At 46.1% G+C, this 15,994-nt stretch overlaps 3 protein-coding genes across 3 annotated transcripts in view; all 3 read left to right on the top strand.

Moving 5' to 3' along the window:
• Nucleotides 1-357: 357 nt before the first annotated feature.
• LOC135918961 (uncharacterized) lies at nucleotides 358-2,661 on the top strand. The gene is made up of 3 exons (XM_065452678.1): nucleotides 358-373; nucleotides 1,317-1,505; nucleotides 2,315-2,661. The coding sequence occupies exons 1-3, from the start codon at nucleotides 358-360 to the stop codon at nucleotides 2,659-2,661; spliced, it is 552 nt and encodes a 183-aa protein (XP_065308750.1).
• An 832-nt stretch (nucleotides 2,662-3,493) lies between these two features.
• LOC135918960 (uncharacterized) lies at nucleotides 3,494-15,805 on the top strand. The gene is made up of 9 exons (XM_065452677.2): nucleotides 3,494-3,665; nucleotides 5,199-5,374; nucleotides 6,487-6,706; nucleotides 7,487-7,717; nucleotides 10,274-10,483; nucleotides 12,544-12,723; nucleotides 13,785-14,008; nucleotides 15,280-15,427; nucleotides 15,768-15,805. The coding sequence occupies exons 1-9, from the start codon at nucleotides 3,494-3,496 to the stop codon at nucleotides 15,803-15,805; spliced, it is 1,599 nt and encodes a 532-aa protein (XP_065308749.2).
• Nucleotides 15,295-15,994, top strand: part of LOC135918925 (polycystin-1-like protein 2) — a 58,096-nt gene continuing 57,396 nt past the window's right edge. Inside the window, exon 1 of the mRNA XM_065452623.1 lies at nucleotides 15,295-15,427. The gene's annotated coding sequence lies outside the window, so the exon portion shown is untranslated. The remainder of the gene's footprint in view (nucleotides 15,428-15,994) is intronic.

Below are 15,994 nucleotides of genomic sequence, written 5' to 3'. Positions count from 1 at the left end.
CCCTCACTGTTGGCACCTTGAAAGCGCTTTATTTGTGAGGGCATCTCGGGCCGAATGCACAAAGCTTGTCCGTTCGGAAGAGCTCATTTTCCTTGTCTGGCTGCCTCCGCTAATAATCTGTCCAGCATCAGCATTCGTTGGAGCTTTCTTTTACCAACTATTGTTTTCTCGTAGCTTTTTGTGAATACCGGCCCTGCTCTTTCGTTACCATTTATGCCAAAATGCGAAGGTATCCACTGAAACTTTGTCTTGATCTTTTTTTGGTGATTTCGTTAAATGACGCCAGCGACTGACGACAGAACTTCTTTGGAGGCACGCCGCGAGATAGTGGCTGAATTTCTGACTTTCTGAGTCTAAATGTCCGAGTCTGAGAGTACGACGGCCGTGATCACCTGGAGGTTCTCCCGAAGTAATGATGTGCGAATGGGTACTCTAAAGTAACGAGAACCTTTTTGACTGTGGTGGAAGCGTATACTAACACCGACGCGTGTCGCTAGTAGCGGCCATAATACAATATCGTCCCAATCATTTCACCAAGCAGAGCCCTTGTGTAAAATTTTGTTTGCCCATTGCAATTTTTTTGCATATTTTGTCCTCAAATTCTGTTTTGCGATGTCGGACATGGGAAAACAACGTGTGTAAATCCTGCTCTATTTTCTTTTTAGAAATTTTTTGGCGTCAGAGAACTTGTTCATTTCAAATTTGTATTGCAACGTCATACAGTGAACCAGCTTTTTTAAGCTGAACTGCCTAATAGACTTGGTGATGCAGTACGATAAAAACGCTCCTGTCTGTGCATTGGGCTATCTGGGCTTGTGCATTGCACGATAGCGCTGCCACACAACTTCTTGACAAAAAATTGGATGACAACGCTGCCCCAATCCGAATGCACAAACCCTCCCTACTCACCCTGTTTTGCCCCTTGCGAATTTCTTTCTTCAAAACTGAAACGTAAGCTTAAAAAAAAGGGTTTTCAAGATTTCGAGGGGCTGCATATCAACTAGGCCAAAGTGAAGTTCTTCGAGGGGCTAAATGAAAAAATAACAAAAGCAGTGAGGGTCATCAGTTTCCAAGAGTTGCTGGACAGCTTTAAACAATGAATAAAGCAGTGAAGCAAATTTATTGCGCTCGAGGGAGTGTGCTTTAAACACGGGTAATGTTTTGGAATGTTCGAGTATGCTAATTAAAGAAAAACAGATCTCGTTATTGCTGGACCTCCCCTCGTAGGGAACGCAAACGCATTTTTAATGGCTGCTACAGTTTTCCTGCGAAACGTTTCAACGTCTAACTTGTGAGTGTCCCAAATTGCCGCCCAGCTTGCGGCCTCAAGGATGGCGACTGCCTGCGCTCGGACTCGGCGTCGTACTTCCAGCTGTCTCCCGGGGGCTACGACCCGACCAAAGGCATGGACGGTGCCCACTGCCAGAACCTGTGCGCCTCCATATCGGCGCCCTACTCGGGCATCCAGTCCAACCGATACTGTCTCTGCTCCGACGATCCCTTCGGTGAGTCTATCAGCAGTCGACTCCCGCACCTCCACCGCTTTGTTTGCCCGACCATGGAAAGTTGTCGGCATTACGCCTCACTGCACGTGCATTCCGAAGGGCGAGTGTTGCTAGCGTGATGACGATGGTCGTCAATGGAATCCCCTTTAAATCGAGGTGGCGACGAACAGTCACCGAGCCTGAGGTAGGTAATTATGGTTTAGTACAGTTATTACAATATATGGCAGTCTTCCTATCTCTTACCTGTGACGATCCCCGTCTCCAACTATTCTACGTTTCTTCTTTTTTTGTAATTATTATTTTAACACCTGTGAAACTGACGCGGCACCTCCTGTAAGCGTATGCTGCCCCGGTCGCCCGACGTCTCAGAGCGCCCCTATACTGAGCGTCAGTATAACGGGCTGCCGACAGGAAAAATAGCGATTCCGCACCGACACAGAGCGCAACTAATACTTACGTTCGTGATTATACATGCTTCTGTATTGAGTTATGTCGTGTACTTACCCGCACAACTTTCGAAAACACGCTACATTTTTCAACAGCCATAGACACCCACACTCACAACACGAATGACGCTGGTCGAAGCGATCTGAAAGGGCGTTTTATCATTATGTTTTCGCTCTAACTAAGCAGTAACCACTGGTACATTGCGGTAGCGGGATAATATGTAAATTGGTTTAATGGGCAGTAGAACTGCCCTATGGGCAGGCTTCTTGCGCAAGACAGCATGCTTACACTGAACCCGCTTTCTTGTGGCACGCAGAAGCCATTTGCGTGTTCTATGTCTAACTGTGCGTGTTTGGTCGCAGCGGAGCGGCTGACGGCCACCAAGAAGGATGTGTGCGACAAGGGCGAGCAGCTGTCGACGCGCTTCTTCCACTCCGACCTGTTCTCGCCCGTCGAGGGACTGCGCGTGATGCCGTCGTCCTCGGTGGTGAGCGTCGGCGAAGAAGTGACGCTGCACCTGGCCGTCAAGTCCGGCCGCAATGCTACCGTGCTGTTCAACTTCGGCGACGGGCTGCCCGGCACGCAAGGCACGCTGAACACCGAGCCCCGTTACATCTACTGGAGGCCGGGCACCTACAAGATCGTCGTGCTCGCTACGCCAGTCGGTGCCTCGGACGTAAGTGGAGCGTCGGTGGGGGCTGTAGGATGATTTCATTTGCTATTCAAAGGTGCCTCCATCGTGGACTGTCGCAAAAAGAGGGTTCTGCTTTGTGCGCAGTGACGTCAAAGTAAGAGTTCAAATGGGCATGGAACACCGAACGCATCTGCGCAACAATTTTAATGCCTGTTCATCACTTGTAGTATACCGTGTGTTTGGTTGAAGCAAATGCAAAACGGCAGCGTTAATGGCGAAAAATGGCTACACACAAACGCTTTCCTAAAATGGTCAAAGCCCTATCCACCACCAGCTAGGGCTTTCAAACTCCACAGAAAGAACAGCGCTTCAAGACGGGACAGAAGAGAGGAACCACAGACACACTGCGCTAACAAATGTGTGTAAGCTTTCTCCCATCTGTCCCGTCTAGAAGCGGTGTCCTTTGTGTGATAATGAACCAACTAGCCCGTCAGCCAATCCTTGCAAGCTTTGCAATTCCATTTCGCGCATTCCAATCTTTCGTAACGTTTCTATTTTTGAGTCAGTTTGAGCACTATGTCGGCATCGTAGAAGGTACGAGCCACCAAGGTTCCTTTAATTGGAATCGCCTTCACGTCAGCCTACCGGATCAGTAAAAGAAAAAGAATATTCACCCGTGGCCTATTGAAACAGCGATGCCCTACTCTCCGTTCTAGCATACGCTTGAAGACAATGCAGAAAACTTGATTGTTACACCTGTGGGTTTGCACAATGTTCAATACACTGTTTCTACAGTAGAAATCTGGGTTGTATAGAAGGCTCGAGCGACAATGAACGCCTGAGCTAAGAGAGCATTGGAGAACGCATCTGTCTGGCTGTGCAGTTGTACACGGTTCGAGCGGAGGCCATGGTGGTGGTGACCACGGCTCCAGACGAGGACTCGGTGCATTGGAATTGCCCCGCACTGGTGGAGCCCGGGGCGGGTTTCACCTGCCACCTGAGCGTGAGCGCGGGCGCAGACATGACCGCCGACGTCGACCCTGGCGACGGCTCGCGGCGTCAGGTCATGAAGCTGCCCGGTGCGTATACACTGCATGCTAGCACTTCAATGCATGCTGTCCGTGCGTCGCCGCTTACGCATTCATCTAGGGAGAAATTGCACAAAAGATGTCACATAAGGCTACAAACTAAAGGACGTGTGTCACCAACAACTGTATTTCCTGAAGGCATTTACGAGACATACATAGATGTTCCCCATAACGCAAGTGCATCACGCCAATGCTCTAACTTCCCATTAAAATTTTACATCTAAAACTCTCTCGAGATATCCCGTCTCAGACGCATACAAGGGCATTGGTGCCATCAGAAAATAAAGTTAGTGGCGCTTGCCCCATCGTCCACTCTTATGTGTCGTCGTCTTTCGGGCCATTTCCTCCAAGATGATCCCGTGCCTAATGGGCCAACAGCAAGACGCACTAACGTATGCATGCCATGTGCTGCCAGGTGGGTAACGGGTGCTCCTGAGAACTCCACCTTTTGTTTGAACTCCACTTCTCGTGAGAGAGAGAGAGATAGAGAGAGAGAGAGAGAGAAGTTAAAATCAGGACAACGTTAGTCTGACTACAGTGTTGTTTTTAAATTGCGGTGTTGTTACATTTTCTTAAGAGTCAGGCTTGCCATGTGCCAGATACAGCGTTCTCTATTGCACTTCTTTTGACGACTCTTCATTATGCCGCTATGAGCGATCACGCACCACTATTTTGCCCCTATTCATTCATAAACCATCATAGATAATTATGTCCGGACTTTGGTTAATTAGGGGAATTTTCAAAGCATTGTGCATTCTGCTCCTGCTCCCCTGCGGCATGCAGTTTGTGAGCATAAAGCTTTGAGTACGCTCGGAGCATTAGAAGGTGGTGGCAAAAACCTATTTTCCGCTGTGAACAGCTAAGGGCAATGTATCACTACTTGTTGCTTGGCTAGTTGGCTCATACTTCTCACGGTGAAAAAGATGCGAAACCATGGGAAGCAACGACAGGACTTCAGTCCTTTCTTCACATGATTTTGCGTCTCTTAAGTCTTCCAGTTCTTAATGGAATGCCATCTGATCAACTGGTATAGAGAATAATCTCACTAATCTCGCATACAAAGCGCCTCCTCGCCAGCAACGCACCCATTTTGTGTGTGTTTGTGTGCGTGCGTGCGTGTGTGTGTGTGCGTGTGTGTGTGTGTGTGTGCGTTCGTGTGCGTGTGTGTGTGTCTGTGTGTGTCTGTGTGTTTGTGTGTGTGTGTGTGTGGGCGCGCGCTTATAACAAGAAGAACCAGGAAAGGCTGAATGGAACGAATGATCCCTACACAGAGGTATCGCTTACACCTGACTCTCACAAATATTCCCTGCCACGGCGATGAGCGTTGCGACATATCTGTGGGACTCGAAAGGTGAGGGCACGATTACGAGTATTAAGAAAGTAATAAGCATAGAAAGATAAAAACGAGGCGACTTTCTGGAGCTTATGTACTGCACGTTTCTTTTGAGGGGCGCTTGCCGCTGCATTCGGGACCTGTCACTGACTGTAGGCGTTTCAGCAGTGTTCATTGCCGGTGACACGCAGACGTGGTGTCCGTGTCCATGGGCGAGCGTGTGCCCCAGTTCCAGACGGAGGAGATCGTGGCGGACGAGGACGACTCTGCCGACTCCGGTGTCCTGCCGCTGGCACGCACCGTGCACTCGGGCCAGATTGACGTCATCCACGGATACGGAAGCGTCCCCGGAAAGATGGACATACTGGTGGGTGCGAGGGAACCATTGCGAAAGTGCAATCTCGTGCCTCGCGATGAACTTTATGACGAGACGAAGCTATAGGCTTGAATTCATGCACACGGTATCAGGCATAAAGAAGTCCAATGCCGGTATTGTACAACGTTGCTTTCGTTCAATTCTATCCGAATATTAGTATTCATTGCTCCCTAAGGATGATATTGTCGGTTAACTGCCACTGTGGCCCCGGTAGGAGCACGAAGAGAAATGAAAATGGAATCGTTGCATTATCCCGGTCTTGGAGTGCCACCATTTTGGAATGCTAACATGAGAGCTACCTAAGCTTGTTATTACTAAACAACAGCGACACCTACAACAAACACAAGCGTCTTCAAGTGGCAGCTTCTACGGATTATATGTTTCGACGAGTTGGTTGCTGTACACGAATAGATTACGCCCCCTGGTAAAAAATGTAAACATTACTATACTAAAGTAACAGGAATTACTAAGCTATGCTCTTGCGCTTATCTCTTCCTATTCTTGTGCTGTCTGTGAAGTTCTTTATAATGCAGCTCAACATACTTGAATAGTATCTAAATTCAGTCAGCTTGAAGAATTTGCTGCCTGCATATAAGAAAGATGCGAGCTCGTGCTTGAGTTCGCAACCAGCGAAGAGCAAAAGGGGAAGACCGCGAGACCGAGTATAATACGTGTTTACCACCCCTTAGTGCGAAGTGAAGACACGATTAAAGAGTTAAGACAGGGCTTGTGTATTAACTTGGGAAATACAGATGGTGGTCCTTGACCTGCGAATACCGTAGGGGAACATTATCCTCCGTTTACCTGGTTATCGTTATGCTTGGCCGCAGGCGCGTAATGGGAAACGAAACGAGAGCAAAGGTGTTATTGTGTGCATTCGCGAATTCCGCCAGATTGCAGAATTTGTAATCTGGTCAGCTCTGATTGGCCAAGAGGGCTGCTATGGTCTCTCTGATTGGCTCACAATGTCATCATTACAGAATTTGATAATATGGCCGAATTCGACAATGTCCGGAAGAGCACCCTAGGACAGAAGGTGGGAAAGAGAATGGACGTTCCTACACTGTATTGTAGCAATGGTTCGCTTTGCTTCCACCGTGCAGCTTCTCCGTCCCACGTGCCAAGGCTGCACCTTCCTGGGCAACAACGTCACCTGCCACGAGGGGGCCTCACTGTGCTCGCAGGAAGCCAACTGCCTGCGCAGCGACCAGTGTCCCAAGAATGAGGTGTACTCCATCTACAAGATGGTCGAAACCATCTCCATCATGGTCAACAAGGGATACTTCGTGCACCGCCTCTCCAGCCCCGTGCCCATAGTCTCCGGTTTGTCATAATTCTGTCGTCGTTGTTTTCGGACCCAACGAAGTAAATGATCCAAACGCTGGAATGTGGTTGTTTGTAGAGACTTGTAGATTTGAAATTATTGTCACGCTTAGCATTGGTTGCTTTATGCAACCTCATACTAAACAATGTAGTCTTGTACTCTTGGTACACAACACTTAGCACCAAACGTAAAGCCTTTGTCAAAAGTATTCGAACTGCTTTCCGCCTATGTTATTCGGCTACATGAGTTTAATTTCATTTCATGTTATTACCCTCAAGCGCATGCACATTACATAAGGGAGTGGTACACAACACACAGAGAAAACTTAACAAACAGAACCAGGATTCTTCTAGCACTTATGACACTCCATACCTGCGGGAGGTGAGAACGAGAGTTATTTTCATTCTCCAGGATGTTGTAATTCACGATATATGCCACAGTTTCTCAAATTGCCTGTTGCCAGCGCGGCGTTCGCAGGTGACGTAGTCCGTATACTTTTGACAAGGAGTGTATAGAGGCGTTAATCCTGCGGTGATTCTCTTTGGAAAACGGTTCCTCTTTCCTCGACTAAGCTTCAGCTGCCATTTGACAAATTAATATTCTTCCTAACGGCGGTTTGGCACCACTTTCACCAGCAACAATGTCTTTATTTTAATTTAATCAAGAAAATGACGTGTTAGTACAAATTCAAGTAGCTACAGACAGCGTCAGCATAGCCGCCGTTCTCGCCCTGATACAAGCTTGTCGTTAACGTGATGTCTGCCGCCGACAACTGGCAGGAGACATCCTGGGCTTCACAACTTCGGGCGGCCGGTTGGCGTACCGGGCCACTCGCAGCGGCGAGCCCTCGGACTTGGTCAAACGCAACCAGCTCAAAGGTCAGGCCGTCCGCACCGACGACCTGCTGGAGATGGGACGGCGCTACCTGGTCGGCGCCCTGCTCACCTCTTCTGTGAACCTCACCTACGACTACCTCTACGTAGAGCCCGGCGCATACGAGTTCAGAATCAGTGAGTGACCCGCTTTTTTTTTTTAGAGATACCCCTCGCTCAATAGATGTTCTCATGAACTTGCAACGACCGCGACAAGTCATGGAATTGTGTTTCTTTACTGTACGCTCCGCTCGTTGGCATTGTCCATTTTGTTTGTGCCGCACTGTTTTTCATGGTTAATCAACTGAAAACTTTGAGATTTCATATTTTGTAGCGTAGCCTTTTAAGTGACCTGTCCAAACCTTTATGTAAATCAGGAGAATTAGATTATAACCTAAATAAATTATTGCAGTCAGAAGCCTCACTCCACCTGCGCTTTCTTTACGGATTCTACTTCACGTATTACGACAATACAACTTGTGAACGTAAGGATATGCCGGGTCACGTATTATTTGTGCACCTTCCTGTTTCCACCATATGTGACGTATTATATTTTAGTCTGAAGAGCAGGCGAAACGCTGTGGTGATGTCCGTAGAAACATGTTAGTCTGTTCATTCGCTGGCAAACAGGTTCAATTCTGCGATACTTTCCATGTAATAATTGAGCATAGTTTGCCACATAAAATTATCAGACTTAATGTTAGACCAAATTATGTGAAGCATGCCAAATATCTTCTACGTGTGAAATACTTTTTATTGTGACGCAAGTACGAGCAGTGAGATAAGTCTCTCTAGGCTTCGTAGTGTTGCGAACTATATACGAAGCGCAGTACTGTCCTGCTAACGCTCAAACTGCCAGATACATGAATGCTGCGGCCACTAGCTGATGATATTCCATGAAAAAAAAAAGAGCTGACTTTATAAAATCGTGCCCTTCTTGCCACTTGGTGCCGCAGCATGGCAAATACAAAAGAGAAACAGAATAAATTTTCATGAAAAGAAAGACATAGAGGTTGGCCGGAGGAATGTGTCTCTGGCCATCGAATTTCCTACAAAAAGAACTACAATTCGACCCTTGCGGGACCGCAAGATTTCATGGAATGATCCGTACAGCCGAATGAAGAAGCGGTGGCACAACAAATAAATTCAACTATTTTTTATTGCTTGGAGTATAGTCACGTAATGTATTTTTGTTTCTTGCTCTTGGAGCACGACTCAACCAGCATGAGGCGGAGAGCATGCACTGACATGCACTGACTAAAAGCTCCTTTAGCGCTACAAGACATGCGACACAGGCCGGAACGATTGATTTCGCGGGTGGAAGGAGCTTCAGCCAATAAAAGAAAAAAATATATAAATAAAAGACCTTCACAACTAGGAAAGCATGTAGCACTGTCGGTCGAATTCCTTCTGTTTTCAAACATTTAGTAGCAGTGGTTCGCGCGAGGGCGCTGGTGGGCATCGAATTAACCGGAGCGGCTTCAAGTTCGAACTGAACGAATTTTCTTTCCGTAGTAATGTGTGGTCCTTCGACGGGGCTTTCCAGTGCGTTCGAATTAAGCGAAAAGTAGAGTTAACTGAGGTCTAATTAGTGGGAGTCGACTGCAGTGGGAACTCTGGCGCTGGTTGCGAGCCTAGCAGCACAACTAGCGTGGGAACGGGGGTTAGTTATGCATAGATTAGCCTAACCTTGTTCTTTTGACTCCAGACAGCTTTTACACTTTGCAAGCTTACCATCGTCAGCAAGTATATTGCGTTATAAACGCAACAACTGGCAGCGATAATGCATGTGTGCGAATAATTATTGCCCCCCCCCATTACAGTGCTCCAAAAACCACGACTGGTATAAATAACTGCGCAAGAACATCTGAACCCGAAAGCACAATGGCCGTGCGGATGCATGTACAACAACCGTCATTCTCGTTGTAGCAGAACAATGGATGGATGTATGGTTCTTATGAGCGTCCCCTTTGGAACGGGGCGGTGGGTTGCGCCACCAAGCTCTCGTTATTTCATTGCCTAATGTCCTACCTATGTTTTTTTTTAAATAAGAAAAAAAACGCGATGAATTCTTATGACCAAAGTTTCTGAGCCCCTGTTGTAAACTTTGTTTTGTACGCCTCCTTTGTTTGCCTTTTCCCTACTTTTCTTCCACCAATCTTCCAATCGCCTCTTACTAATCTCTATTCCGGACATGTTTACTTTCCCCCTGCTCTTGCTGAACCCAAAGGCTTCAAAGAGGCCAGTGATTCCTAAATCAACCACTGGGCAGATATCTTCACATTCTAGTAAAACATGCTCCATCGTTTCCCAGCTTTACCGCAGCAAGCCCATGCACACGATCTCTGCGCCAGAGTTCCCTCTAGTGGCATTAGTAGGAAACTACGTTTCTGACCTGCTATACTCCACGCCGCGGTAAGTGGGAAAGGAAGAAAATATGACGGGACGAGCTAAAGCTGAGATGGCTGCGCTGTTCTTTGAGGAAGCCTCAAATTTATTACCACAAACTAGCTATATGCTGCTTGACAAGAGCGAAGACAGTTCATCACGATGGGTGAGAATGGTGAAAATGAGTCACAACGGTAATCCTTTTGAGGAAACAGGCTTCACGAAACCGGAAGTTGGCAGACAGGAGCGCAAATCTGGAGGTATAAGCCGGCTCTACGTGATTATGTTTTTCTTCCTTGTTTGCAGTTCTACAAAACAGGCACCACGACACTACTGTACGCAAGATGGCGGACGTGAGTAGCCAAGAGAAACTCACCAGCTTCCGGCTGGAGGTGTCCAGGAATCAAGTGCCGACGGGGACCGAAGTCGAGATTACTGCCCGCATGTTCGGTGGGAGTGACGTTACAATGGTGTGGAATTTCGGTGATGGTCACACCACTAAAGAAGTTGTTAAAAGTAAGTTCACTCCCGATTGTTCGCAGACAGACGCTGTAAAGGCAAAATGGTGAAAGTCAAAACGTATAGAACTGCGCTCGGATAAATAAAAACAAAATTTAAAATCTAGATTTATTGTGAATTGCTATGGTGTGCTAAATAAAAGTTGTCCTGGAAAATGAGCTGTTTATGAAACATGAAGCTCTTGAGCACCTAAAGAAGATAATAAAGTGTTGAGTGCCTTCCGCTGCTATTTATTTATTTATTTATTTATTTATTTATTTATTTATTTATTTATTTATTTATTTTTTCACACGTTTGAGAATAATAAACAGCACTTCGCTTGACTTCACCTATACTTACACATATCCAGATTCTATTTGGCGATGAGCTTCAAAGGCAATCTGTTTTTATCACAAGATTTATCAGTTCAGGATCTCCACAAAAGTTCTGCAGGATGTGAGTTAACAATAGTTTTACTCTGTGGCTTAAGCGCAAGAGAAAGCTCTTACGCTTCGAGGAACAATATTAGGGAGCTCATCACAAGTATTTAATTTCAGTTATATATATATATATATATATATATATATATATATATATATATAAATATATGGTAAAGAGCAATTCTTCTGGCTACCTTACACACTTAAAGAACTTGAGCGATGCTACAAGGTAAACAGAACAAGTATTTAATTTCAACAGTTTCGACCGGTGGACCGATCTTCATCAGGGTTTACAAGAAAATAGCAGTTCAGCACCGATAGTGAAGACAGCAGACCGGGTGCCCGCTCGGTCTCAGATACATCAAACCGAAACGGAGAGTTGTGACAGTGATGATGGGTTTGATGTGCCCGAGAACGACCGGGCACCCGGTCTGCTGTCTTCACCATCAGTGCTGAACACTACCATTTTCTTGTAAACCCTGATGAAAATCGGTGCACCGGCTGAAACCACTGAAAGTATATACTTGTTCTGTTTACCTAGTATACCGTGTAGCATCACCCAAGCTATGTATATATATATATATATATATATATATATATATATATATATATATATATATATATATATATATATATATATATATATATATATATATATATATATATATATATATATATGTATATCACAAGATTTTTTCTTGTTTGCTTCTGTTTCCTCTGTTTCCTTTGCATTCGGAGGGAATAGCAACGAAACAGGCTCGTAAGCAACGAGATTTGGGTTTGAAAAGCATGAGTGATTCGGAGGTTAATCATCACAAACCGCAAAACGGACTCAACGAATGCGCAAACCCACAATACGAGTGGCAGAACGGGACACCACACTGCCATTGCCCGTGTCGTTGGGCGTTGCGCTTTCGTTATAACATAGTAAAATTGGGTTCCTTTAACTTGCTCCTATTACGAGCTGTCTTGAAGCTTCCAAATGAGATCTCTCGCTTCAGTTTTTACCAAAATTATAGGCTTTCACCTCTGAAAACTTTCTGCTTTACCAAAACTTCTCCTGTGCTCGCAATGTTGGAATGAAACGTGCGGGCTCCTATCCTTGCAGCATTCGCAGTCCTACTGCGGGATGTTAAGCGCGCAAAATGGACGTGTAGATGCACGTTTTTAAACAGTGGCGGTGCACTGAAAGTAACTGCAAAATTTCCACCACCTTTCGTAGCCTGCTTACAAGCATTTAAAAGTTCTTACGCATTCTTACCAAAAGGACAACGCCGCACTAACTACAAATCGTTGTTCACGCTGCAAAGACAAATGTATTCATGCCAGCAAATAAAACGTTACATGAAAGTAAACAGCAACTACTTGCACCTGTATGGCAGTTTTATCTACCAGGCAAGAACAGACCTCAACGAAAGAAAATTGAAAATAATGACTGAAAATGCTACATTTTGGGGCCTTCGCTTTCGCTTATGTTAGGCAATTCAACGTTAAGGGTCTGAACCTGCTGCTAGTTAAAAATTGTCTCGAAGAATAAAGCTGAAATTACCCACCTCGACCTCATATTCTTTTAAAATGGGAAGCTGAAGAGTTACCAGGTGTTTGAAATCCTTGGAACATTCCCCGTCGTCCTTGCAGGCGTCCTAGCGGGACAGCGTTTCCTGAAGAAGCACATATTCAAGGAGCCCGGCACGTACGTGGTGCAGGTGAATTCCTCCAACCTGCACGGGAACTTCATCGCCCGCCGGAGTGTCTCCGTCCAGAGGCCCGTCACCGAGGCCTGGGAGCTCTTCACGAACTCACCGGTCATCCTACCGGGTAAGCGTTACAATCCAGCCTTTAGATGTAGAGCCGTACGTGGGCAATGACAAGTGCACACTCTCTTTGGTCGGCCAAGGGTCGGGTAGCCCAAAATAATAAATTTGAATATACGAAATGCAAGTGATATTAAGCAGTGACGTTTAGATCAAAAGAAATAAAATTTGAAAATGAACGAAAAAACTATAACAAAAAGACCGGTCAAACTACTTTTTGGAAAGAAATATTAAGGTCAGAAATTAGTGATAAATTCGCATTGAACCTAAAAGAAATTCCTGCATGGCAGACCGAACCTTCAGGCGACTGCGCCCAAGAGACGAGACAACCAAGGATAGCAGATATGGAACAATCAAATCTAATCCCCGAATTGAAGCCACTGCAGCGCTAAGGAACACGGACAATGAAGAATACATGACAGCATAGGCTTTATGTAGCACCCGTGGTGTCCTGTCCTCTTCACTGTCTGTGTTCCTTTGCGCTGCAATGGCTTCAATACATATTAACCATCTCGCCCAAGAAGAAGTTTTATTGTTAATCCACGAATATGGAGTGGTGTTCCTAAGGTTCCATGGAAGTGCGACATATAGTTTGACAAAACAGTGCGAAATAAGGGCACGTTGTCATCGACGTTTGGAGCAACTTATTCGAACCATTGCTTACTCCATTTCGAACCCCAGAAATCCCGACGTATCACTTTTGATTGCGCACATTTCGATAACTCCTCATTTTCATTTTGCGCGAGAAAGTTAGTGCAAACCCCATAGCTAGCATTCTTGATATCTTATTGTGAGTCTGCAGTTGTGGGTAGTTGAGGAAGCCGATTATTAATTATCGAATTGCTATCTAAATTATCTTTTTCCCAACTAAAATTTCTTTTTTTTTGTTCGAATGTACTTTGCATAGCCAGATATGAAGGTCAACAAGTTACAAGTTTTGTTGATCTAGAATGACTTTCCCGCTTTGTTCGTTTAAGCACCCTACGGTGGCGTGGAAGGTGATCAGTACAGGCTTCTGACCCAAAAGTGGAGACAGTACACTCACCCTTGCGCGACTTTCCGCAGAGGCCATCTACCTGACACTGACCTACCCCAAAACGGAGAAGCTCCCCACAGACGCCGTGGCGCGAATAGCGTTCGGCGACCGCCAGAAGAGCAAGTGGAAAGTGCCCAGCGAGTCCGCCGAGAAAGTGTCACAGAAGTTCAGCCACGTGTACCTTCGGCCGGGACACTACAACGTTGCCGTCAACATCTCCAACCTGATATCGCACTACGTTCTCACGACCAGGGTACGCCGCTTTATGTTGCAGACACGTGGCGAGGTCTGCGTTTGTGAACAGAATACTAAACTTAGCACGATATGGCGAATGTTGCCCCTCCCCCTCCCTTCCTCTCCCCGCCACCCTTCCCGTTGAACCTATGGCTCGTTCGCAATAAAATTTCGCATTCCGCGGAACATGCGTTTTAATACCGCGTCTGTGTGCAATATTCGCCCTTAATCTGCCCCCTCTCCCTTTCTGTTGTCCAAAATAATTCCGAAGCACGCATTGTGAGAAAGGACTGCGGCGCCATCGGTTATTGTTAGGTTGAAACCCTAACACCCCTTGCCGTAGGACATGGAGAAACCATGTCCTACGGGCGAAGCATTGCGCTTGCCACCACCCACGAAAAAAAGAAAAAGAAAAGTTGCTCTAGTCGTTTGGAATTCCTGTAGGCGACGGATATCTCTAATTTATTGTGGAGGTACAGACAGGAAGGTAATGCGCACAAAGGCGGTATCAAAATACATCCACCCCGAAATGCCGGCTCTGGGTAAAACTTTATTGCGAAAGAGTCAGTAGCCGGAACAGTCGTGCTTGCATAACGTTTTGCAGATGTCACAATCTTGCCAGCCGTCTCACGAGTGTCTAGTTGCACAAAATTTATCTCAAGACATGGCAAACCGACAATCAGGAACCTAGATGAGTCGATAGGCAAAAAATCATTTCACATCGATGTGACTATATACAGGGTGTCTTTTTTTTTCTTTCTTTTCTTTAGACTATTTAGTTTCTTTAAATATAGAAACGGCTTTGAGCGTAGTGAACATGGCGTTCTTGCAGAAGAGTCGAAAGGCGAGGCGCATGTACTATCTAGATTTGCGAACACAAATTAAAAATGATTAATTAGCTGTTTATGAGAAACATGAGGATGGTTGTTTATATGACGCATGTAAGTGCCCCGCCACCGCCAGCAATGTCAAAAGCGAGCGCGCCGGGAGCGCCGGGAAGGCAGGCCCGCTGCCATATGCGAGACGAAAGCGTCGCGTGACGAAGATCGCGACGGAAAGCATCTGCCACGACGTGTTGGCGCATGCGCAGCAGGTATTGCCCAGGCGCTGCTTTTTCTATGGAGCGAATAGAGTGAGCTGTCAGTTCAGCACTCGTTCCGTCAACATTTTTTTGGTGTCTGTTCGCTGGTTTGCCGTTCACACACAAGTTCAGTCGCAACTTTCATCTTCCGCCGACAAGGCGTCGCAAGTGGCAGGAAGGCAATTTGCGAATGCTCGAACGACTGGCAGGTGGAGACGGCCACTCGAACCACGGGTCTGCTGGCCAAGGTTCAGTTCCAGCCGACGGACGACGCACCGCTCCGGGTCGGGCTCGGGTCGGCCAACGACATCTTCCCGACCACGCGACCCGTCGTGTTCACGGTCAAGACGGGAACCGGTGAGCGGGCAGCGAACTGCGTAAAATATGATGCTGTTTCAATATCTCCTAATTGAAAACGAGGAAGATAAAACTAGCCAAACGAATGCGCGCCACAATGTGAAAACCATTTAAATTTACCCATAGAAAAAAAAACTGTGATTCACATGAGCGCACAAAGGTACAAAGGAAACCCAAACAGATTTCTTGTAGCATTTTGCTACTCTCGGTTGGACGTCAGTTTTTCCCTTCCATAATTCTTCCTCCTCCACATTGCGCAATTCCACACAACTGACTTTCAGTATTCACACATGGCGTATAGCAACTGTTAATATGTTTGTTTTTATTCTTTACATTTCAGAACAGAATAATGTTCTTAGCATCTTTGGATGGCTCTAAGCAACGTATATTTCGTTTCATTCGCAAAGAAGGCTGCATGTTTTTTTCTTTCTTTTTTTTTCGTTCAGGCTCTGTGCATGTTATCTGACTGCGTAAGTCTACAATGTTCGGGTAAAATACAAGAGGAAAAGGAACATTCTGCGCAACAGCGATTGCTACGGGAGCAGAGGAAGTCGAGCAACGTCGTAC

This window comes from Dermacentor albipictus, chromosome 8 (genome assembly GCF_038994185.2).
Source record: "Dermacentor albipictus isolate Rhodes 1998 colony chromosome 8, USDA_Dalb.pri_finalv2, whole genome shotgun sequence".
Taxonomy (NCBI): Eukaryota; Metazoa; Arthropoda; class Arachnida; order Ixodida; family Ixodidae; genus Dermacentor; species Dermacentor albipictus.
This window is presented reverse-complemented; position numbering and strand designations above follow the sequence as displayed.

Coding starts and splice junctions, on each gene's coding strand:
- LOC135918961 (XM_065452678.1), top strand. Junction 1,506..2,314: donor CTGCTCCGACGATCCCTTCG/GTGAGTCTATCA, acceptor GTTTGGTCGCAG/CGGAGCGGCTGACGGCCACC.
- LOC135918960 (XM_065452677.2), top strand. CDS start 3,494: ATGGTGGTGGTGACCACGGCTCCAGACGAGGACTCGGTGCATTGGAAT. Junction 14,009..15,279: donor ACTACGTTCTCACGACCAGG/GTACGCCGCTTT, acceptor AACGACTGGCAG/GTGGAGACGGCCACTCGAAC. Junction 15,428..15,767: donor CACGGTCAAGACGGGAACCG/GTGAGCGGGCAG, acceptor TTTACATTTCAG/AACAGAATAATGTTCTTAGC.